Source organism: Parus major, chromosome Z, assembly GCF_001522545.3.
Source record: "Parus major isolate Abel chromosome Z, Parus_major1.1, whole genome shotgun sequence".
Lineage (NCBI taxonomy): Eukaryota > Metazoa > Chordata > Aves > Passeriformes > Paridae > Parus > Parus major.
Window position 1 is genome coordinate 68,128,767 of NC_031799.1, and position 23,368 is coordinate 68,152,134.

Consider the following 23,368-nt stretch of genomic DNA (forward strand, 5'->3'; position numbering starts at 1 on the left):
TCATCCCTGCCCTTGCTGTGTGCTGTGTTGTGCTCATCTACGGGGTCAATAACAAGGATGTTTCTCCCCGGAATCTGCTGTCCTATGTCCGCCTGGCCCCCTTTCTCCGGCCACCAGTGGTACTTTGTCACGTATTCCCCGCGGTCAGGAGAAGGCCACTCCTCACAGAAGGAGCAGAGCTCACGCAGGGCTCTCCCCCACAGCCCCGCCCTTCCTCGGCCCGCCATACCGCCAGGCGGCGTCCTCGCACACCCGCCCCCATCGCCGGACGCTCCGCCCCAGGCCGGGCAAGAGGAGCGCCGCCATTGGCCCAGCTGCCCCGGCCCCGCCCCCTCGCCGGTCACGCGGGCGGCCTCACCGCGGCCGGAAGTGCCAGGGCCAGCGGCGGGTCCGGGTCTGTTGCAGCCGGTGCGGTCCGAGCGCGGCCTCTCCCACTCCCCCACTCTTGCCAGGTTCCCTCAGTCACCCCTGCCATGCACCCGCGGCGCCCCGACGGCTTCGACGGCCTCGGCTATCGCGGGGTCAGCCGCGACGAACTGGGCCCCGGCTCCAGGCCCTTCAGCGGCGGAATGGAGCTGGGCCCCTGGGTGACTAGCCCGCCCGACATCCCCGGCAGCCGCAACCTGCATTGGGGCGAGAAGACGCCGCCGTATGGGGCCGGGACCCCTCTGAGCGGCGCCGGCCCCAACGAGGAGGCCAACCTCGGGACGGGCGGCCCCGGCGCCGGTAAGGGAGGGCCCAGTCTGGGCTGGCCCGGGGGCGGCCGCCGGAGCGCCCCGGTTCCCACCTCCCGCGGGCAATGACCCGCCGGGCAAGGACGGGCGGCGGGCTTGGCCTGCTGCGGCCGGGCCGGGCGTCTCCCGGGCCCTCCTTTTTACTGGCGGTGCTGTAGCGCGGGGGAAGAAAGTCCTTTAGAAGAACACGGATTGCTCCGTCGCTGCCTGTTGCGGTCCAGCACTATGTTGCTTCACGCAAATGCAATTTGATAGTGCCAGAATGCGCCCCGCAGCTTCTCATTAAGCAGTGTATGGTTAGCTTGCTCCTCATTGCCCATGCAAACTATATTCTGCAGAAACACTCCGCCTTCTTTAAGGACAGGAAGTGTCTTTGGGTCTTAGAGTGCTACGTAATTGTGTTGTTGTTTCAGGCTGCGTGGCTTCTTTGGGGTTTAAAACATGAGCTGCTGACGTAAACGTTCCCACTCCCCCTTCCACGCGTGTTAGCAAGGGAACTGTGGGTATGGTAGGATTTAAGGAAGCAACTGAGTACAAGGCTTTTTTAGTAATTATTGGGAAACTGAGTAAAAGCACACATAAGTTATTTTAAGTCTTCATGAAATTGAAGTGCATTAAGGAAAACTTGCTGTATCTATTATCTAATTAAAGACAACTGCATGTTGTCTTTAATTAAAAGCAGCAGTTTGTAGACACTTGAGTGTCAAAAGATTTATTAAACTAATTTACCTGAAGTCGAATTACATTAGTAGGTGAGTCTTTCTTTTCTGACCTGTAGTACACTGTTTTTATTCAGGTATTGTAAAGAGTACAGCCTTTAGCTGTACTCTGTCCATGCAGGCACTGGTTAGGTATCCTTGGATAGTTGGACCCTACATTTTTTTTCCCCCTATCGACATATGGAAGGTGTGTTCATTCTGCACTTTGGAGGACTGATAAGGAGTTGCTATAATCACTGAATCCAGCAGCTGCAAATGGTGTCTTACCATTTCTGGGAGTGCTGCCACATTGGTGTTACTGAAGTTACTGACTTTATCCATGCTTTCACACTGCTTGCACTCAGAAGATTGTAGGGCAGAGCATTAACTTTAAAATGCCTTTACTGTTCTGATGCTTGTCTTTGAAACCCTTCTGATAATTCCCAATGTCCCAAATGTATGTTCGGCAGCAGACAACAGAGAGGTGAATTCATTACTTTCATAATTTTCCAGTAACTGAATTTTTGCTAAGAACTGCAGATAAACAACTGGCTTGAAAATTTGCTTTATGTTGATGTTTGTTACTTCATCCATGGCTTTTTGTGTAACTTCTCCCAAAATTTTGCCCTTTTATTGTTTTAATGTTACTTTCACCTCAGTTATCTAAATTTATGTTTCAGAATTGTTGTAAGCTCATGCATGCTAAATCTTTCAGTAGTTTGTTTGGGGGAGTTTTTTTAGATATTAAAATACTCTGTTTTATTGTTAGCTTTCTCTCTTCTTTATTTCCTTGTAAGAAAAGCATAATTTTATATATGAGTATGTAAAAACTCAAATGCAGTCCAAAGTGCAAATGTTCCTGGGGGAATAATTTTTTTATATCCTCTGTTGTTGAGCTGCCATAAATATTGTGGTTTAGTGCTTGTAACTTTCTGATGCAAGTACAGGATAAAATTAGTTTTTCAAATCCTGTGCATGGCATTTTCTCCTAATTTGTAATTATCACTGCTGTATAATCTGGCTTTATTTTGGTGTTTTGTCTTTTTTTTCAGAGCAGTTGAACAGATTTGCTGGCTTTGGTATTGGTCTTGCAAGGTAAGAGTTGTGTTCAGTTGCAAAGGGGTAGTAAAGCTCCTGTTTGCCTTATAAACCCTACTTACACTTTTATATTGTGTTTTTATTCCAGTAGCCATAAGCAGTTGAAATGTGTTTAGAAACCTACTGTTCCCATTTAGGTTTCTATTTTCTTTAACTGTTGCACAGAAAATACCTATGTGAATGTAAGAAACAGTTTTCATATGGAATACCTAGGATGTGTGTACCCTCTCCAAGTAATCTGAAAGTAACACCAGAAAACTTTTTTGACATTTGCAACTTCTATTAATATTTTTAGGCAATACAGATGTTTCCTAAGATGGTCAAAATGTATTCAAGTATGTTACCAAAGTATCCTGGGACTATAATATCCATATAACCAAGTGGCCTGATGGCCATTTTATTCTGTATTATGGTGACCCTGATTATTGATAGCATTTTTGAGAATGTGGTGAACTTTAAGATGCTGATGTCCAGAGAAAATTTTACCTCTTTTAGTAGTAGCTGACTGCTAATTGGCTCAGTAGTTACAAAACTGAAGTATTTTTCTGTGCTGCTTCTACTTGTTTGTTGGGAATTCAGAAACCTACCACAGATGATCCTGTAGCTTGGGGTGTTTGTAAAAATCCTGGTTATTCTACTTTCCTAATTCATGTCCCAGGTTTGAACAACATACAGGTAAGTAAGTACTTGGATCACTCAGGCACATTGAGATCACATTAATATTTTCTCTGAATGGCTGCAACCAGGAATTCTACTTTGGAAGTGAGAACTTTTCTTTGCAGTTTTCACTGAAATATGACTTCTGGCAGCAGTAGGAGATTTGGTTTGGGTCAGTAGTGTTTTTGGTGAAAACACAGTCAGCCATTAGTATCAGTCCTTCTCTGGCCCTCATAAGGACAGTCTTGATTAGTAATGCAGTATACAGAATTAGCATAAAACTGGGAACTAATCCCTTCATAATTGTGGTTGTGGGTTTTTTTGTACCCTGATACTTTGAGGAGGGTGAGATTAAGAAGTTTTCTATGTTTTTTTTGCTTATAAAAATATGCATACTTACATATATATGGGTTTTCTTTGTAGCAAATGCATATGTCAGATTTTATGTAACTTGTTCTTCAGGACACTTTGGATAGCCATCAGAAATGCCCTGTTAGCTAGAAATAGCTTGCTTTTCCAAATACTGATCTGCTGCTGCTAGAGACAATTAACAAGCCTTTTCTAAGGGATTTTTAGTGGCTTCCCATGCATTAAATACAATTTTCCTTTAAAGCCTATTTACAGAAAATGTGTTGGCACATCCTTGCATTGTTCTACGTCGTCAATGTCAGGTATGTCTTTTATATTACCTATTCCAGTCAAAGCTCCTGTGTACTGTCATATTCCTGTATTTTCATAATCTGTACGAAAGTATATAGTATAGGAAGCTTTGCAATTTTTAGGGGGACTCTAATATATTAACAAGTTTTTATGTGTAGAATACATATTTTCTATTTTGCAGGTTAGCTTGTTTTGAAAAATCTTACTCATTTTTGTTTGGGCAGTGGAAACCAAATTACAGTAAGTAAGTGTTTTGGGGTCTGCAGAGCAACTTTCAGATCCCCATTTACTAGCAGAACCTTTATTTCATAGGTTCTGCTTTTTGCATGGTTTATTGTTTAAACATTCAGCATACAAACACTTAAAAAGGCTGCCCATTTCCCTAAATTTCAATGAGAATTATTTTTAGCTGATCTTTACAGAGATAAAATTTTTACATTTGAAACACCTTTATCCTTTAGAGTTGTAGCATCTGCAAGTGTGTTTCTAAGACTGTCATTATTTATGTCTTTAACAGGTTAACTATCATGCACGGAACTATCATCTCACACCATTTACAGTTATCAATATCATGTACTGCATCAATAAGACACAGGTTAGTATTTGGTGTCATGCTGTATCTGAGCACTGACACTTCCTACAGCATGTATGTACATTGAAATCTCTAAGTGTATGTATGTGGTGTTAAAAAATATGGCTGTTACGATGGGTTGTTATTTTTATGGTTACAGAAATGTGTCAATATGATCAAGTAAATTATTATTTTTTTCAGAAGTGCAGTGCTTAGTGGGGAAAGATTTATGGATGTTAGAAAACAAACTAACTTTTTTTTCATTAGGGTTCAGAAAGATAATTAATCATTTTGTGGATAAGCAACTTATTGCTGAAGTGGCTCCTTCCAAAGACAGTACTGAATCCATTTCCAGTTCTGCAGGGGAATGGCAATCCTTAAACTCAGATCAGAAGGCTTAATTCTGAATTTCTTATGGATGTACTTTTGACATCTCATTTCCAAAGAAAATTATGTTAAGTTTATAATACAGAGTATTAACAGTATTATTATATTATTATAACAGTATTATTATAGGAGACATGCCTCCAAAATTATTGACAGGTCTTTGAAATTATTGAAAAACAAAAATTTCTTCATATATTAAAAAATTAGTTGGTACTTGAATTTAATGACAAAGTTGAATGGTAGAATTGTAGCCCTGTGTGGTCTGAATTTACTGGAATTTTTTACTTGATAAGTTGAGAAATTTTTTTAATTTTTGTTGCATATTTCAACACACAGGGTCCAAGAGCTCTCTGGAAAGGAATGGGCAGCACCTTCATTGTTCAGGGCATAACCCTAGGTACAGAAGGCATCATCAGTGAATTTACACCTTTGCCAAGGTACTGCTTTTTTTTTCTTTTTCCCACTGCTTCTAACAAATTAATAAGTTGTTGACTTATTTTCAAAGTGATACTCGTCATTCTGCATCCCTGTGTCCATCTTCTGCTACAGAAGTTCAGTTATATTTTTACTAAAAATATTCAGGGATATGGAAACTACCCTGGGTTTAAAAAAGAAGAAAGAAATAAGGTTCAGCTAAATCAAATACTGTTATGATGCATGCATCCATACTAATAAAAGTAGGCATTTTCAAGTTCAAAAGCATTTAATTTTTAAATTATGTAGAGTGTGTATTTAAGGTTTTTGGTCAGCACTGTTTCATAGGTAATTGAAATTTCTAGGCATGTGCTTTCCTCCAGGTGTGTTTCAGATACAACCCTAGGGTATGCTTAAGTTCATGAGATGTGATATAGTATTTTTATCTTCGTAGTTCTGAATTCTTGCAAATGTGAGGAATGATTTTGTACTTGTGGGCCAGTTAAGCAGTTTGAAAAGTAAGCTGGTGCTGCCGCCAAAAGAATCAAACCTTTCTCCTGGACCCAGCTCATTCCTTCCTCTGTGCTACTCCCATCTTTGTGGAAATACAATATGTGAACAGTCAGAAAATTAACTGGACTGGGAAAGTGATGGTTGTCTCATACATGCACCACCCCACAGCAGTTTTCTACTGAATGCTCTCTTCCTTTATAATTGTGGGTTGCATATTTGGTTGGTCACAGGGAGGAGAAGGTTATTGCTGTAGCAGTAGTGCCAGTAAATCCAATTTAAAAGGTTATTTTACTACATTATCACGCTCCGAAGAACACAGAGAAGTGAAATGTCTATTCTATATTATAGTTACATGAAAGAACATCCCTGTTTTAGGAGAGGAGACCAGAAATGGGTGTGAACATTTTGTACTAGACAAACTTGTTGCGTAATTGTTCTTCCACTACAGGGACAGTTACACCTTGCGGGTTGACAGGTGAGGCTTTCACACATTAGCTTGGCTGGTTTAATTTTCCACATCATTTAAGTATTATGGGTAAGTGAATGTGATCCAAGTGTCTGAAATATGTAATGGTAAAAATGATCTTCTGTTCCTGTTTAGTGATAGACCTATGTATTTAAAATGTGATAGCTAGTGGCAACACACAATTCTTCAAAAAGAGTAAAATCTTGCCTATCTTGGATTAGAGTTATTTTAACTACAAGCAGTGTCTAATTGTGATTCCTGGACAACACTTGAAGGCTGAGCATTTTATAGCTTGTTATTAAAAATGCAAAGTCTAGTGTGCCAGCAGTTCAGGCAGGTATCTATACCTCATAACTAGAGTATTGACTATATGCATTGTAAGTACATGTGGTATTTGAATGATATCTTGAGCTAGGTGGGTTTACATTTTCTGTCAAGTGGAATGTAAACATTTGCTGTTTGTATTTTGAAGCGTAGAACTAGAAATACCACTTCAAGGAAATATTTTTTATGTCACCTTTGTGTTAAAAGCATGGGTTTTCTTCTGATTTATCAGAATATGGTAAGAACTGATTAAAAGACAAAAAATTCAGTTATGTCTGTATGGAATTACTGTGCAACTTCTAGTCTGACCTCTTGTACTTGATTTGTTCTTGTCTAACTGTGCTAGAATATGATTTAGATTTTCTGGACAGAAACAACAACAGGGTAGACATAATCTAAAGAAGAGAAGAGCACAACCAAACCAAAATGAAATAAAAATGATTTCTTGATGAAGTATGAAGATTTTAAAGTATTCCAGTGATCCCTGAAAATTGCTTTAAGTGCTTGTACATAAGGTTGCTAAATAAATGCAGAACTGATTAAAGTCAGTACAGGCAGTGAGAGCTGCAAATATATTATTTTAATAAGTTAATTATAATTAATAACTGAAATCTTTTTAAATAGACGTCTGTCAGGCCCAAAAAACTACTAGAAGTTAAGCATGATTTACTAAATGTTTTGCTGTGTCTTTCCAAAATGGGAAATGCTTCAACATAAATAGTAGAAAACCAATATGAAAACTGGTTGTTGACACTCATGGAAGGATTTCTTGAGAATTAGATGTGGGTGATTATTAATATTGTGATAAATACTTCTCTTTTTAGAGAGCTTTCACATAAATGGAACTTCAAGCAGATAGGTGGACACCTTTTACTCAAAGGGTAAGTGTGGCATGTGTCTTATGTCTTACTATCTAAACATAATAAAACTAGCAAATGGACATGAGTTTAGTCTACTGCTATGTTTATTTGGTAAGATGCTAACAGTACTTTTCAAATGCTGATTTTTTTGAACAATCTTGATTACATACACCACTTTCACAGGTTTTCTCATACTAGATCCCTGTGTCAATGGAACTCAACTGATTTAAAAGATTAGATTCTTTTAGACCTTAATTAGTGTGGTCACATGGAAATAGAATTTAACTAAACTTTTGACTGAAGCTTATCTCAACTTGTTGATGTACATTTTAGTAATTGAGTTATGCTTTGTTAATTTTCTCTCATGTACAATAATTTGGTAGATAACTTTATCAACTTTTAGGTGCCTGTTTGGCTAAAATTATAGTATTGTCATTATGTTCATTCTTACATTGTCAATTTCTACAGGTTAACACATGTGATAGCCATGCCTTTTTATTCTGCGAGCCTGATTGAAACTGTACAGGTAACATATATATTTGCAACATTTAAAAAGTACCTGATACTCTTTATAGATTAGATTATGTGGAGAAATAAATCTGAATTCAAGTGTATGTTGCAGTAGTTGCATTTGTTTTGCTTGAGGTTGTGTGACTTAGCTGAAATGGGTGTTTACTGTGAAGGATATATTAGTGCTCTATCTTAACTCTAAATCTAGAATTGGAAAGGACATTTAACATAGACAGCTGGACTATATTGCATATGAAATAGGAACATGCTATATCTATGTGTTCCAGCAGAACATAAAGATGTATAAGGTTTCTTTGCTAGACAGCAACTTAATAAGAAAACAATAAAAAAGCCCAAAAAAGCATCTCTCAAGCTTTTAGGTAGTTGATCTTCTCTATAATGGATTGGTTATTAAAATTCCACTGAGGTCTGAGGATTTTAAGATTCGTAGCTTCAGCTGTGTGCAGGTATTTTAGTGAACGTGTGTATGTTCTTCAGTTCCTGGAAATGTCATAAGCTTGTAAGAAAGACAGCAGAGGTAATAATATCATTTGTGAAGATTTTTATACTGTATTAATTGGTGCAGGGGAGCAACTTGGCTTGCCAAGTTTGCATTATATTCCTGTGCTGCAAGAAGACAATGACCAGTGACAAACCAGAAAAGTTAAAGATTGTTGGATTTCCTACTAGCAGGCTTATATTGACTTTGATTGAACAGCATGGTTTACCAGAATTAAGACAAAGTATCTGACACTTATCCAAGTAAAGACATTTTATCAAAATAGCTGTAAATGGTGGAAATTTGTAGCTGTCACATTTGCTCCTTTGTCATTAGCATGTCAAACCTCATGGTGGCGTTTTAGGCCAAAGCAAGAATGAAGTGCAGTGACTTAGTGATGTGGGACAGAAGAGGAGCCAGTAGGGGATGTGCTGCTTAACTTGCTGCTTAATTTGTATTTGAAGTCTGCGACATTATGTTCTGAGGCATTTAAACTAGTTTCTCTACTGCAGAAAAAAGACTGTGAAGGCTCTGTAGGCTGTTTAGTATTACCTCATAAATACTTAAGAATATTCTAGTGGTTTATTCTGGCAAGAGGTGAGGACATAGACCACATGGACTCAGAGACTTAGACATTTAGGAGAACATCAAAATCTTGAATTTTGGATGTAAACCCCATGATAAAACACTGGAGTGTAACCATTAGTAGGGTAAATAATGTTTTTAGCTGAATCCACACTCACAGGTGGAATGTAACAGAGTAAATAATTATTACACAATGTTTGCTTTCAGTATATGAACAGAACTCTTCTCTAAGACAGCATGGGTAAAGAATACTGCTTTAAATGCATATAATGCCATGAAAACATTCCAAACAGAACCTATTAAATTCATGTCAAAAATGAGCTTTCAACACTAGTTATATAATAAGTCTTTACTATGTAGATTCAAGTTCAGAGGTTATAGTCATAGCCCAGAAAGGAATTTGGAATTAAATATGTACTTCCTGGCATTTTGTTTCATATGTAGACATTTTAAGTTCATGACTGTTTTGCATTCTGATACTTCCAGCAGTAAGCTGAAAGTTAAATTTCTTTGGTAGAAACACAGATGACTGCAATATACATTAAAAAACCCTCACCTCTTTAAGATAGGGTAATTATTTTAAGAAGCAGCTTAATTGAATGCTATGAAGAGTGTTATTAGAAGGGACTTTTATTTCTACAGCTGTGTACACACAATAGCATGGAAGTGTTTAGCTCTTTTTTAAAACTTCAGCAGTGATGAAGTGTCAGAGTGGATGTCAGGATGATTTTGAAGTGCTCAGCACGAGTTGTAACTCCTTCTTTGTGCTTGTAGAGTGAAATTGTTCGAGACAATCCCGGCATCCTGGACTGTGTGAAAGAAGGAATTGGCAGAGTTGTAGGCTTGGGAGTACCCCATAGCAAGCGTCTCCTTCCTCTGATGATCCTGACTTTTCCCACTGCTCTGCATGGAGTTCTTCACTACGTCATCAGTTCTATTGTCCAGAAGCTTGTCTTGTTTGTTTTGAAAAGGGATAATTCCCACAACCTTCCAACTGAGAGCTCCACTTCCGTGCAGAGAATACTGGATGCATATTTTCCAGAACTTATTGCTAGCTTTGCTGCTAGCCTTTGTGCCGATGTCATGCTTTACCCACTGGAAACAGTTTTGCACCGCCTTCATATTCAAGGGACACGCACAATAATTGACAATACAGACCTTGGCTATGAAGTGCTTCCAATCAATACTCAGTATGAGGGAATGAAAGACTGCATAAATACTATAAAACGGGAAGAAGGAATGCAAGGTTTTTATAAAGGATTTGGAGCTGTTATAGTGCAGTATACCTTGCATGTGGCAGTTTTACAGCTTACCAAAATTATTTACTCAACACTGCTTCAAAATGTTCCTTAATCTGTCCAGGTCTGGATCTAGCACATTGGACATGATTGACTTGCTAACCTTGTTACTGTTTAAATGGCTTAGAAAATGAACTTTGGGGAATCCACCCTGTGGATTCTCCTTACACTGTAGAACAACTTGTTTTAAAAATGGGGATATAGTTTCCGAAGTGTAATTAAAAAAGGACTGTTTAAAAATTACAGACACAAACTGAATATGTCATATGCAGTCATACAAAGGGGATCAGATTTCAAATATGATTGCATTGAGGATTTACTTTTCCTCTTACCAGTTCTCGGACGTAAGGAATGGATATGAATTATAAGTATCTGCTTTATAAGCATCACATCTGATATTTAATATGGACTGTTAGCCAGTTGAAAGGAGTTTATTTTCTTAAGTTGTAAGGACTTGTAAGAAGGGGACTGATGTCTTTACTGGTCTTTTAAAAATGTTTCTAACTTCACTGTTAATGGAACTGTGAGTAAAATAGAACCTGTAAAAGTGACTTAAATAGACTTAAATGTAATAATTTACAGGTACATAGAAGACTTCATAGAAGACTTACTTTGCTACAGTGTCACAGAAGGTGACAAATGGGAATCTCTTGCTTTGTATAAAAACAACAAAAAATGAGTGTGGGGCAAAGTTGCCCAGAATGCAAATTTGGCTGTCCTGCAGTTTGTGTGCAAGGCTTGCATTAACTTAAGTGTGTGAATAAAGCAAAATAGGAACTGTTGTGTGCATGTCATTTTTAGCTGACTTTCCACTGACAACTTCAGGGTTTAGTTTTACTCTAATGCTCCATATATCAGAGTGTAATAATAATACAAATCTGTGGTGTAGTAGTAGCAGTAGTGGTGGTGTTCAAAGTGTACAGAAAACCTAAAAAACAATTGGCTGTTCCTAGAGTTTCTCTTTTGTTAGATTGGAGGGGTGTGTATAAAATTGTCTCAAGTATTTAGCACTGCTGTCTGTAATTTAAAATCTGCTGGTTTAAATATTTTGTGGAGCAGAGCTAAGCCTGTTTATGTGCAAAGGAGCCACTGAAATATATCATTTTTGCCCTCTTCCCCCATCAGACTTAGCCTGAAAATTATTTTTAATTATTCTAAATAACCAAGTCCTTGGTTTCATCAGTAAATATAGGGGTGGGGAGATGGTTTTTGCAAGTTAAGACAAGCATGTGGAAAGTCACTTTTAAATTATGAGAGGCTGCTGCTTTTTTCACATTCATGTGGCAAGTCTGTTTTTGTGAATGCTGTAAACTGATCTGCGTTTTAATCATCAATCACTGTGTAGTTATCACTTATGGAAAGTAGTCATGGTAAAATAATGCAAAGATGTTGCTCTTTGTAAGTTCTGACTTCAGGTCTACTTTATTATTAATCTAACTTTCATGTATTTTAAATGCCTAAGTGTTGAAATGGAAGGTATGGTGAACTTGGAAACTAGTTTCTTTTGAAATACTGTTGATTGCAGTTTTAGTGTACAGTGTATGAAATAAAAAGAGAATTCGCTGTATGTATTATAAAATAATTCACCAAAGAGGCATGTAAAGGAATTCTGTTGTGTGTGTTATGTTTTACTGTATAGACTCCAGAGTGGTATTTTCAAGTTCCTCAACCTCTCTAAGTGCAAGAACATGATGAACTAAACTACATGCAAGAGTTTAGGTAAAATACTCAGTTCCTGAGTTGGATTCTTATATAATTTCTAAGAGTATCAAGATGGACATGCCAGAGAATCATCCAGACTGGAAAGCACCTCATCAGGTCATGCAGTCCAAGTTCCTGCTCTAAGCAAGGGCAGCATTGACTTGTATATGCCCTGTCCAGTCAAATTGTTAATACATGGAACTGGCCTTTTCAAAGGTGTTAAACTGAGCTGAAGCCAACCATTTTATCACAATTACCGTGAAGAAGTAACTAAGTGCATCTTGCAGTCTAGCACTTCCAGATGTATCTGTAAAATTGGCCAATCCTGTTTTTCTAGGAATAAAATTGTAGGCATTTTGCCTTGTGAATTGAAGGACTTGCCTTTATGTATTCTTCAAGACAGAAGCTGAGTTCTCAAGAATGGCACTAGCCACTGCTACAATATTTCATTGTGTCAAAAACTTGCTTTCTTTGCTGACAGTTTACAGTTGTAGTCTAGGTTTTCAGACGTTTAACTTTAAGCAGGGTGAGAAAGAATGCTGTGTGTAGAGCAGCTGTTCTGTGGTGGAAAAAAAACTTTTGCTTTGGGCTATATTCTTTTTTGGTCCTCTTCCCAGCAGTTAGAATGAACATGTTTAGATTTTTCATATATACTTTTTTAATCTTCCAAAACACTTAATACATTTTGTCTGAAGTTGCTGGGGTTTTGCCTGTGCAAAAATGTAAATGACTATGGGCTGAAAAAGTAATTTTAACCTTTTAAATCATAAGTGTTTCTGGTTTCCATTTGGATTTTAAATATGAAGTACTCAATTTTTAGCTCACACAAATGATCAGTAGGTGGCTTCAGCAAGAAATTTCACTGAAATATTACAAATACTACAAAATACTGAATTAGTTGTAGAAAGTCAATTGTGGTGGAACATGAAAAATTCTTAGGCACTTGTGCCTGATAGAAGCAATTATTTGTACTTTTCTTACTACCTTTTTTTTATATTTAAAGAAGAGAGCTGATTTCAAGAAGGTCAGTGTTCTGAAGAAAGACAGACTAATGTTTTCCCCAGTGAAGAATTACTTGGCTTCTTATCCATGTCTCTTACAAGGAAAGCCTTCATGTGCAGTAAGTGACAACAGACCAAGCAGGAAACTTTGAGCTATGAGGCCTCCTGGAAACAGGCAAGTATCTGCCTGTGTTCTTTCGTGGACAGCATACAGATCACACTTGGCTTTTAGTTGTGTTTCAATGGAGTTTTTAGATCCAGTGTCACTGCCAATATTGAATTCTCCAAGATTGTTCCAGCTGTGTCCATTCCTTTTAGCAGATCTACTTTGAGGCACACATGAGTTGATCTGCCCCTGGGTATTGTCTGTTATAATGTGAAATGTCCAGTTTTACAGATTTATGCAGAATTTGTAAGACTCAAAATTACATGTTTTTCTTAGCTCCTCTGAATTTAGCAGCAAGTTCAAAGCAAGAATGTGGAAGGTATTCATCTCACATGGTCATTCAGCTGGATACATGCCTGCAGCTACAAACACAGAGTAGAATCACAGAATATCCTGAATTGAAAAGGACCCACAAGGATCATCAAAGTTCAGCTCCTGGCCCCGCACATGGTACCCCAAAAATCCCACTAAGTGCCTGACAGCATTGTCCAGATACTTCTTGAACTCAGGTGCTGAGACTGTTTCTCTGGGGAGCCTGTTCCAGTGCCCAAACCCACTTGAGGGTAATAACTTTTCCCTAATACTCAACCTAAAGCTCTCCCAACACAATTTCAGGCCATTCCCTTACGCCCTGTCACTGGTAACCAGACACAAAGTTAAGTGTCTTCCCCTTTCCTCCCCTCACAAAGAAGTTTGCAGACTCCAGTGGGGTATCTCCTCGGTCTCTTCTTCACGCTGAACACACCAAGTGACCACAGATGCTCCTTGTAAAGCTCTTCCTTCAGGTCCTTCATCATCTTCATGGGCTTCCATTGGACGCTCTTTAAAATCATTATATCTTATATTGTGGTACCTCAAAATGCTCCCAGCACTCGAGGTGAGGCTGCCCCAGCCCAGAGCAGAGCAGGACAATCCCCTCCCTTGCCCAGCTGGTGATGCTGGGCCTGATGCCCCCAGGACAGGGTTGTTCCTCCTGGCTGCCAGGGCACTGCTGCTTCATGTTCAACTTGCCATCAACCAGGACACCCAGGTCCCTTTCCACAGGGCTGCTCTCCAGCCTCTTATTCCCCAATCTCTCCATATAGCCAGGGCTGCTCATCCAGGTGCAGAATCCAGCACTTTTTCTTTTTGAACTCTACACAGTTGGTGATTGGCCAGCTCTCTAATTCATCAAGGTCTCTCTGAACAGCTCCTTCCATTTTTTGTGTCATCAGCAAACTTCTTCAGTGTATTTTGCAGTCCTGTGTCCAGATCATCTGTGAAGATTTTGAGGAGCACAGGGCCAAAGATGGAGCCCTGCAGAATGCTGCTAGTGTCAGGTCAGCAGTGTAATGTCACCGCTGTCACTGTCCCCATTTGTGCCCGACCCATGAGCCAGATGTTCACCCATCACATGATGCATTTATTCAGCTGTGGGCTGGACATTTTGTCTAGGAGGATCCTGTGAGTGGCAGTATCAAAAGCTTTACTGAAGTCCAAAAAACCTGCATCAACTGGTTTCCATTGATCAGCTAGGTGGGTTACCTTGTCATAAAAAGAAATCACGTTTCACAAACAGGACTTTCCCCTCATGAAGGCTTGCAGGCTGTGACAGATAACTGTGTGATCCTTCAGGTGTCCAGAATATTCCTAAAGCCTCCTGCATGATAGCTTCATGGTACCATGGCATCACAGGTAGTAAAGTAGCTGAGTAGGAAAGATGCTTTCTTTGATTTGCTGCCCATTAACAGAGGTTTAGTGGCTGAAGTGGTGATTGACAACCATCTTGGCCACAGTGACCTCAAAGTGATTGAGTTTAAAATCTGTTGACAGGAGGAAAAGTGCCTCAGCTGTAGGCATGAGGAGAGCAGACTTCAGGAACTAGTAATGAGGTCTCTGAGTAAACATTTTAGAGGGTGCTAGAGTTCATCAGTGCTGGTCACTTTTTGAGCACTACCTCCTAAATGCACAGGAAATTCCAAAATATTGGAAGTCAAGCAAGTGAGGCATAAGGCTGGCTTGGCTGAGCAGGGATTTTCTGGAGATAAAATAAGAAAAAGAAGGTGTATGGCCAGTGGAAGGAAGGTTAGGTGACATGGGAGAAAAACACAGAGATGCTGCTGTGAGGAAGAAAATTTATGCAGCCAAAACTTGGCTGGAGTTGACGCTGGCCAGAACTGCATGAGACAATGAAAAGAGTTTACTTAAATCATTAATGGTAAAAGGCAGTGCAGAGATAACATTGGTGCACTGCAGGATTAGAATGGTCACCCCCCTAACAGGGACAGAGACAAGGCAGAGGTGTTTAATGCTTTCCTTGCCTCTGTCCCCAGCACTGCTGATGGGCTAAGGGGGTCTGAGTGCCCCGAGCTGGAGGACCATGGCTGTGAGAGTGACAGACTCCCAGCTGACCCTGAGCCTGTGCAGGTCCTGTTGCTCCAGCTGGATCTCTACAAGTCTATAGGGCACGATGGGATTCATCTGAGAACATTCAGAGAGCTGCTGATGTCATCATGAGCCTCTCTCAATGATTTTTGAACATTCTTGGGAATCCACAGAAGTCTCAGTTGACTGGAAGCTGATGAACATTGTCCCAGTTTTCAGGAAGGACAAGAAGGATGACCCTGGAAACTGCAGGCCTGTCAGCCTCCCTTCAGTACCCAGTGAAAATATGGGGAAGTTTATTATGGGAGTTAGTGAAAACCACCTGAAGAACCTAATCAATGTAAATGAGTGAATGAGGCCTGTCTCTCCATTAATACACAACTTCTTGCTCAGCTCTAAGATTTTTGTTGGTACCATTCAGGGCTAGCAGTGGTCACTGGTAAATATTTACCTCTTCAGTGATAACGAAGGAGGAGGGATTACACACTAAATTTTTTGGCTAAATGGTTGTTGCTCTGAGATTTGAGAGCAGCATATAATGGCAGCATTCCCTCACTTGAATGGGAAGAGAGTTGGTAGGAAAATGTGAATAAACTGTTTAATTTTGCTTCAGAATATGTAATACATATCTCCAGCAAGGGCAGAAGGAGAGAAGATCATCATTTGAGCAAAACTGTTGACATGTGTTCTTCAAAAGCAAAACTGAATTTAAGGACTTGGAAAACCTTGTATCTTCAGATTTCTTTATTTATTTTCTTTTTTATAGAATAAAGGTAATTTGTTCTTTACCTTCTGCACTCCAGCCTCCCACAGACAGCCTGCCAAATTTGGAACATAATTTTGGGGCAAAAAAGGAGCAATGTTGAAAATGGAATGTAAAGACTGCCCATAAATGCAGAGAAACAAAAGTCGGTGATCAGTGTTCTCAATTGCAAAAGCTTAATAAAATGTAGAAATGTCCAGATGTATATATGTAGTATATATACAATATAATACAGTAATGTATTTTTGTGTGTATTTATGTCATGCTTATATCTATTTCAGCCTTTATGTTTCAAATGCTGTTTTTAAGGATAAATTAAAATCACGTTTTAACTCTGATATACCTTTCTTTTCTCTTGATACTTGGAAACTGACTTAACTAAAAAAAAACAGCTACTCTGTCAGCTTTTTTAATACAAAAAAAAAAAAAAGACCTCTACGTCCTCCACTCAAATTGAGACACCCATTTGGTGCGTGCAAATACCATCATACAATAGTTAATAAGGCAGTTACAGATTTTTTTGTTTGTTATTATACAAACTGCTAATGAGTTGGCTGCAGTACATATTGCCTGTGGCAGCTTGATCTGGGGGAAATACTGTATCACTCTTCTCTTGTTTTGAAAACATAGGGGCATAATGTGACTCGTACCCACCATAGTAATAAAATAAGAAGGAATGTTTTTGCTTCTACCTGAAATTCTGAGTGTTGCTCTTATTTCACAGTCTTAGGCTTAGCACTAAGGCAAGTCCAGAAAAAAGGGCCTTTTTGCATGGAACTTGACTCTGTTCTGCCAAGGCACTTCATGTCTTTGCCCAAACTCAATTTTTAAAAGCAACAGACTTGTAAATTAGTGTTCCTGAGTCTTGGTTTCAGGATGTCTCCAGAAAAGAAAAAGGTTAGGTTTGCTTTTACTGCAGCTGTGAATGTAACTCACTGAAGTTTCTGATACCTGAAATGGGATCCTGAATTTATGCATATAATTCTGGAGCCTTTGAGCATTATTTGTAGGAGGAATGACCAATATGCACAGATGCCTTGATTCTCCTAGCTGATACCGGCTCAGTTCAGTACCACTCAAAGTGATGTGACACCTTTGATGTCCACACAGGCCCCTGACATGTTTATGGTCTCCACAGACTGAGGTATCAGTCTAAACCTGTTGCAAAGTACAAGCGTGGGCAGGATTGTCAGACACTCTTCCCATGGACTAGCTTTGTATATGCAAAATGATACATGAAAAAAACCCACACAAAGGCATGGAAAAGAGGATTCTTGAAACCAAGTATGTGCTTACCCTGACAAAGGAGGTACGTGTCACTTCAACAGCTGCTTGAGAGCAGTGAGGACAAGGAGACTTATGTAGCTACTTGTATTTCAGGAGTTTAAAAACACCTACAGTGTTTTCTTTGAAAGATGTAGATTTTTTTTTTTATTTCCAATACATTCAAAAAAGCCTCCAAAAAACCCTGGGAAAAAAGTTTCCTGTCAAGTAGGTAACTGTTGCAGAAACATTTTGACATGCTTTGAAGTGAACTAAATTATATTCACTTCAGCTATTTTAATTTTTTTTTAATAAAAAGCAGCTGCTTTATAAAGCCTACTTTTATCAAGGGAATTAATGTGTCATGTCCTCTTAAGCAGTTTATTTGTATTGATTTGCCAACATAATGGGTCTAGAAACTCATTTGTGTGTTTTGTGCTCTAATACATTTATGTCTGAGAAGTGCTCTCTAATAATGGAGTTTCCTCAAGGTAACACCAGTGGATCTTCACAAAAACTGCTATTGAGAAATGGTTCCAATTACTGTACAAAAGGGAAAATATTTGTGTATTTAAATACAGTTTCAACATATGAGGGAAGGCTGGGGTAATTGGGATTGTCCAGCCTGGAACAGAGGCTTTGGGGTCACCTCATTGTGGCCTTCCAGTACCTGAAGGGAGCTCACAAGAAGGATAAAGAGCAACTATTTACAAGGCCATGCAGTGACAGGACAAGGGGAAACGGCTGAAGGGGCGTAGGTTTAGGTAAGAGATGAAGAAAAAATACTTCCCTGTGAGGGTGGTGAGGCCCTGGCACAGGTTGCCCAGGGAAGCCATGGATGCCCCAGCCCTAGAAATGTTCAAGGCCAGGTTGGATGGGGCATGGAGCAACCTGGTCTGATAGGAGGTGTCCGGACCTGGATCTTTCAAGTTCCTTCCAACCCAAACTGTTACAAACAAGGCTCGAGACTTTTTGATGTAATTAAAGCCTGGCCTGTTTATTAATACTGAGCTGCCCCCCGAAAGAAGAACACAGGTTAGTCCTGTGTGCTCCACGCTACAAACCAGGACAGCAACAACACATCTTAACAAATTCCCGAACAGAAAAAGCCCCTGCTAACACCTAACACCCTGTTTTATACCCTTCCTTAGGCTTGGATTGGTCCATTTTGGAGCCGTTTCAGGATTGGCTGCTTTCTTGGGCTCTGATTGGTCCATGTTCACCCTGGTCCAATCATCCTCCCAGGGCGTCAAATGATTGGTGGATGTTCCTTCCAATCAGTACTCGCGGTGCTGATGACATCATGTTCTTGAATGTTCTTTTCCAGCCCCCATAAGCCTTATATCGCTTACCTGTCCCCCATTCTATCCACTCGTCCCCAATCCAGTATCAACCCCAAACACTCCAGAATCCTTAACAATCATCTTAACAATCATCTTAACAACTTTACAACATAATTAAACATAGCTAGCTTTTGTCATAACATCAGTTAACTCTCCTACAATAACAACTTTAATTAGCCTCCCAAGTTCAATTAAAAGATCCCTTATAACACAAACCAGTTTTTCCCAATGGAAGTAAAAAACAAGACATTTTATTTGTAAAGGAAATATGCTGCTGACATTGCAGAAACTTAAAGTTTTTGAATTTCCAAACAAAAATCAGTGTGCGTTTGCTCTATCAATTCATAGAGTATCAGGAAAAGTTTAGTGTGCACAATAAAAAGTTGGAATCCTACTTAAGGACTTACTGGGAAGCTCTGTAATTGAGGCACACTAAGGCTTCTGCTTGCACAGTAGGACAGCAATCAACACACATCAACACATACCAGCACGGATATGCAGTCCTCTCACCTCTGGAAAGAAAAGGGCATTCAAAGCATGATGGTTCTTCTGTGGCTTTGCAGCTGCAAGTTTTCAGTCATCTGTCAGGTGTTTTCCTCCCCTCTGTCAAAAAAATGTCAATAGATTCTCCTCATGTCTTCAAACCCTGCCAGCTGTGTAGAGTTAGCAGGTCAGGATAATTCTAGGTGTAATAATCATCATGAAAATGACACTGGTGGTGGGGGCTGGATTCCTTGGAGCTCCTGCAGAGCTGTGTGATGTGGAGGATGAGGTAGGGTGTGCTAACAGTGATCTCAAAGGGAAGCAGAGCTGCCAAAGACATGAGAATATACCTCTTTTGGAGTTTGTACAAACACTCCATTTTCTCCTTGATAAGATAACTGGTTGCCTGTGGTCAGGAACTGTTAAGGCAACACTGGCAACAAGAGCATCAGCTACAGCATTTCCTTCTGTGAAAAATCCTGGGAGAGAAGTGTGACTGCGAATATGCATCACGATTCAGTGCATTGCTGAATTGTATTCTACAATTCCAGCAACACATCAAATAATTGATCAGTGATCAATTTCAGATAAAAAAACTTTATCTAATTTTTGGGTCAAATTTGCTACACAGGCAGAATCTGTCACAATATTTACAGCTTAAGGGAACAATTGAAATGCAGTAGCCATGGCTCTCAGTTCAACTGTTTGTGGCAAACCAGTTTGAAATTTTATCACGTGTTGCAAATTACCATTGATTTTCCATGCAACTGCAGCTTTTCCTGTTTTTCCAGAGCCATCTCTAAAAACAGTGGGTCCACCTACAGAACTTTCCATACTTAACTGCTTTTGGCCAACTGACACTCCCTGAAAAAATTTCAATAAAAGGTGGCTTGGTAAATGATAAAACACTTGCCCTGTAAAAGCAGCCATAGCAGCTTGTAACTGATAACTGTTGGTAAGACACCACTGAAAATACTAATTCTGAACAGGCAAAACAATTCCTTCAGGATCTCAACCAGTCAATTCAACACATTGTTTATGAGCCTTAATAATAATTTCAGCAATTAATTTGAAAAGACCAGGGGCAGTTTTTATAGATTGAAAGGTAAAAGTAACCATTCTAAAATATGTAAAGGATCTTCCCACTGATCACTCCACTGTACAATAATTGAAAAAGGAGTCATCAATCAAAAAAAATAATTGTACTATTTGTGCCAGGTCAATGCGAGAGAAATTTCTCACACAAAATTTTTTCAACCAATTCAAGAACAAAAAGGGTTTCTGGGGTCAACTCATGGGTATCCGTAGGGTTTTCTGACCCCTTTAACATTTCTGGAAATGGTTGCAATTGTGAATTGGTAAGCCCCAAATAAGGTCTTGTCCAATTAATTGATCCCATTAATTTTTGCACATGAGTTAAATTTTTAATTTTGTTCTGTGATTGTATTTGCTGAGGTCTCACTTGCCGCTGAGACACAATGAGACCTAAAGATTTCCAAGGTTCAACAGTTTGAATTTTTCCTGGCACTTTAATTAAGCCATAATTTTGTAAAGAATGTACGGTAAATGACTGCAAATCAGTCAACTGCTTCTGTTCTTTGGCTGCTAACAAAATATCATCTGTGTAATTGTAACAGTGACAATTAGGATATTTTTCTCTCACTGGAGTCAAAGCTTGTGCTACAAACCATTGACAAATACTTGGCAAATTTTTCATGCTTTGGGGAAGAACTTTCCATTGATACCTCTGTGTCGGTGCAGAATGATTGATCTTTGGCAACATGAAAGCACATTTCTCTTTATCTTGTTCTGCTAAAGGAATAGTAAAGAAAGAATCTTTTAAATCTATCACAATAATATTCCATTCCATAGGAATCATGATAGGGGATGGTAAACCAGGCTGTAAAGCTCCCATGGAGGCCATTACAGCAATTAATTTGTCTCAGGTCATGTAAAAGTCACCACTTGCCAGATTCCTTTTTTATAACAAACACAGGCATGTTCCATGGACTGTGTGAGGAATATGTCCTGCAGCTAATTGTTCCTGAACCAATACTTGTAGTGCAATTAATTTCTCTTCAGGAAGAGACCACTGATTAACCCACACAGGTGTAATAGTCCACCAACTAAAACCAAGAGTGGGTTGCTTCACGCCTTGCAACACAGTGGCTCCTGCCAAAAATCTGCAGTAATTTTCACTCCCCATTGATTAAGACAATCTCAACACTGTAAATTCAAAGGAGCAGAGGTAACATATGGTCATATTTTGCCCTTCAGGGTTTGTGATTAAAATAGCATTAACTGAAATTCCACCCCTTGTGGTGCCCCCTAGTCCAATCACTCCAGTGTTACCTGTTTGCAAGGGCCATTTTGGTGGCTATGAGTGTAAAGACAGAATTATCACAGCAGCCCCAGTGTCCAGCAAACCATTCAGTTGTGTCTTTCGAGCCTTTGCATTCTCAGAAGTTAAAGTGCAGATCAGCTGAGGTCACTGGGTAGTAACTGTGCACAAAGGACTTGAGGTGTCCCAGCAGACCCAAAGGCTCCAGTGGAACGTACTCGATTTTCTGTCTTGGAAACACAGCTCACAAAAGCGACAATTTGAGCAAGGCAAGTTCTCATATAGGTATAATAACAAGTGGATAATTAGTTGAAATCATAGCACAGATTTGTCTCATATAATCAGCACCAATTACTATAATATGTACATTAAGTCCTAATAAGGTAGCACTAGAATGTCCAACCAAAAGAGCACTTAAAGCATTTGCCAATAGGTCCCCATGCTTCCAAGGGTACTTTTATAACATAACCAGTAGTAATATTTACTGTATCTGTGGTGGGTAATGCCCACTGATCCAATTGCTGGTGCTGAGTATTGTTCACAAAAGGATAGCTTTGCTTTGCTGGGAGAGCTATGGCCTGTGGCTGCCCAGATATTTGTGCCACATGTGCCCCTTCATGCTCTTCTTCCCGTTTCCCAGAACTAGCTGTCCATTTTCCTGATATTTTGATTTACATTGTTCAGCACAGTGTCCAGTTCTACTACAAGTTACAAATTATTTTATTCACTGGATTTGTTTTAGACTTCACTTTTTGTTCATTATTTTTTAGACATTGTGCTTTTAAATGTCCTTGTTCCAAAATGTATAGCCTATGAGATATATGCTACCCTGTCACCTAGTAGCACTTTAGTTTGCACACAGAAGCCAGGAACAGAGGGAGCTCCCCAGAGAGTTCTGTGCTGGTCTCCTCAACTGGTTCTAATCATGCAAAGTCCATTTTTTGTCATGTCCCTGCCTGTCCCCAGCTGTACTCTTTCACAAAAAAGTCTGTACGAACTTTTGGTTGGTGAATTTTTGCAAGTGAACCAAACACTTCTTTTAAAGGAACAGTTAAGTTTCAAAAGATGCTCAAGCTGTCTGAGGAAGAAATAGAGTTCAAATGCTAAGAAGTCTAAGCATGCCAATATCAACATTGTGTATGTATTTGAAGGGAAACCTTTTCTCCCACTTGATTTAATGCAAACATTGTATTATTATATATTATCATATAAAAAAGTGAAAAAGATACATTCTAATCCAAGGAAATATGCTCAAAGTACAATTTTTATTTTCTCTTGTAGCAATTATTTGAAGGGCTCTCTGATGTAGCTCTGCTAATTCATCAGCAAACCAAATTTTAACAAAACAGATTCTGTAAATACAAGAAAAAGCCTTTATGTCTTGAACTTCTCTTTCCATCTTGTGATAAGATAGAGATCTAAACTTATGTAGAGAATTTTAGTCTGGGATGAGATCTATAATGAGAACCAGATGATACACAACTTCATGTGTATATAGAAGAGTCTTTTAAAAGTAATTTTGAGTAATTCATTTATGTGATATTGAATTAGCATTTCTTCATAATTAAAAATCTGAATAACCCCCAAGAATAGAGAGAAATTTCTCATATTTTTTCTGAACAATTCCATGAATTGCCAGCAAAAAATCTTTTCTCAAAGACATCAAAAG

General features: G+C 39.2%; 1 protein-coding gene across 2 annotated transcripts; it reads left to right on the forward strand.

Annotated features, from left to right (window-relative positions):
* The first annotated feature begins 365 nt into the window (after positions 1-365).
* Positions 366-12,348, forward strand: SLC25A46 (solute carrier family 25 member 46). 2 transcript variants are annotated; one of them, XM_015615259.3, is made up of 8 exons: positions 366-726; positions 2,485-2,527; positions 3,801-3,858; positions 4,365-4,442; positions 5,142-5,242; positions 7,347-7,403; positions 7,851-7,908; positions 9,751-12,348. In XM_015615259.3, exons 1-8 carry the CDS (start codon positions 474-476, stop codon positions 10,327-10,329), a joined length of 1,227 nt encoding a protein of 408 aa, XP_015470745.1. In that variant the 5' UTR covers positions 366-473; the 3' UTR covers positions 10,330-12,348. The 2 variants fall into 2 exon arrangements, with proteins under 2 accessions (XP_015470745.1, XP_015470746.1); XM_015615260.3 differs by lacking the exon at positions 366-726 and adding an exon at positions 798-1,916.
* The last annotated feature ends 11,020 nt before the right edge of the window (positions 12,349-23,368 follow it).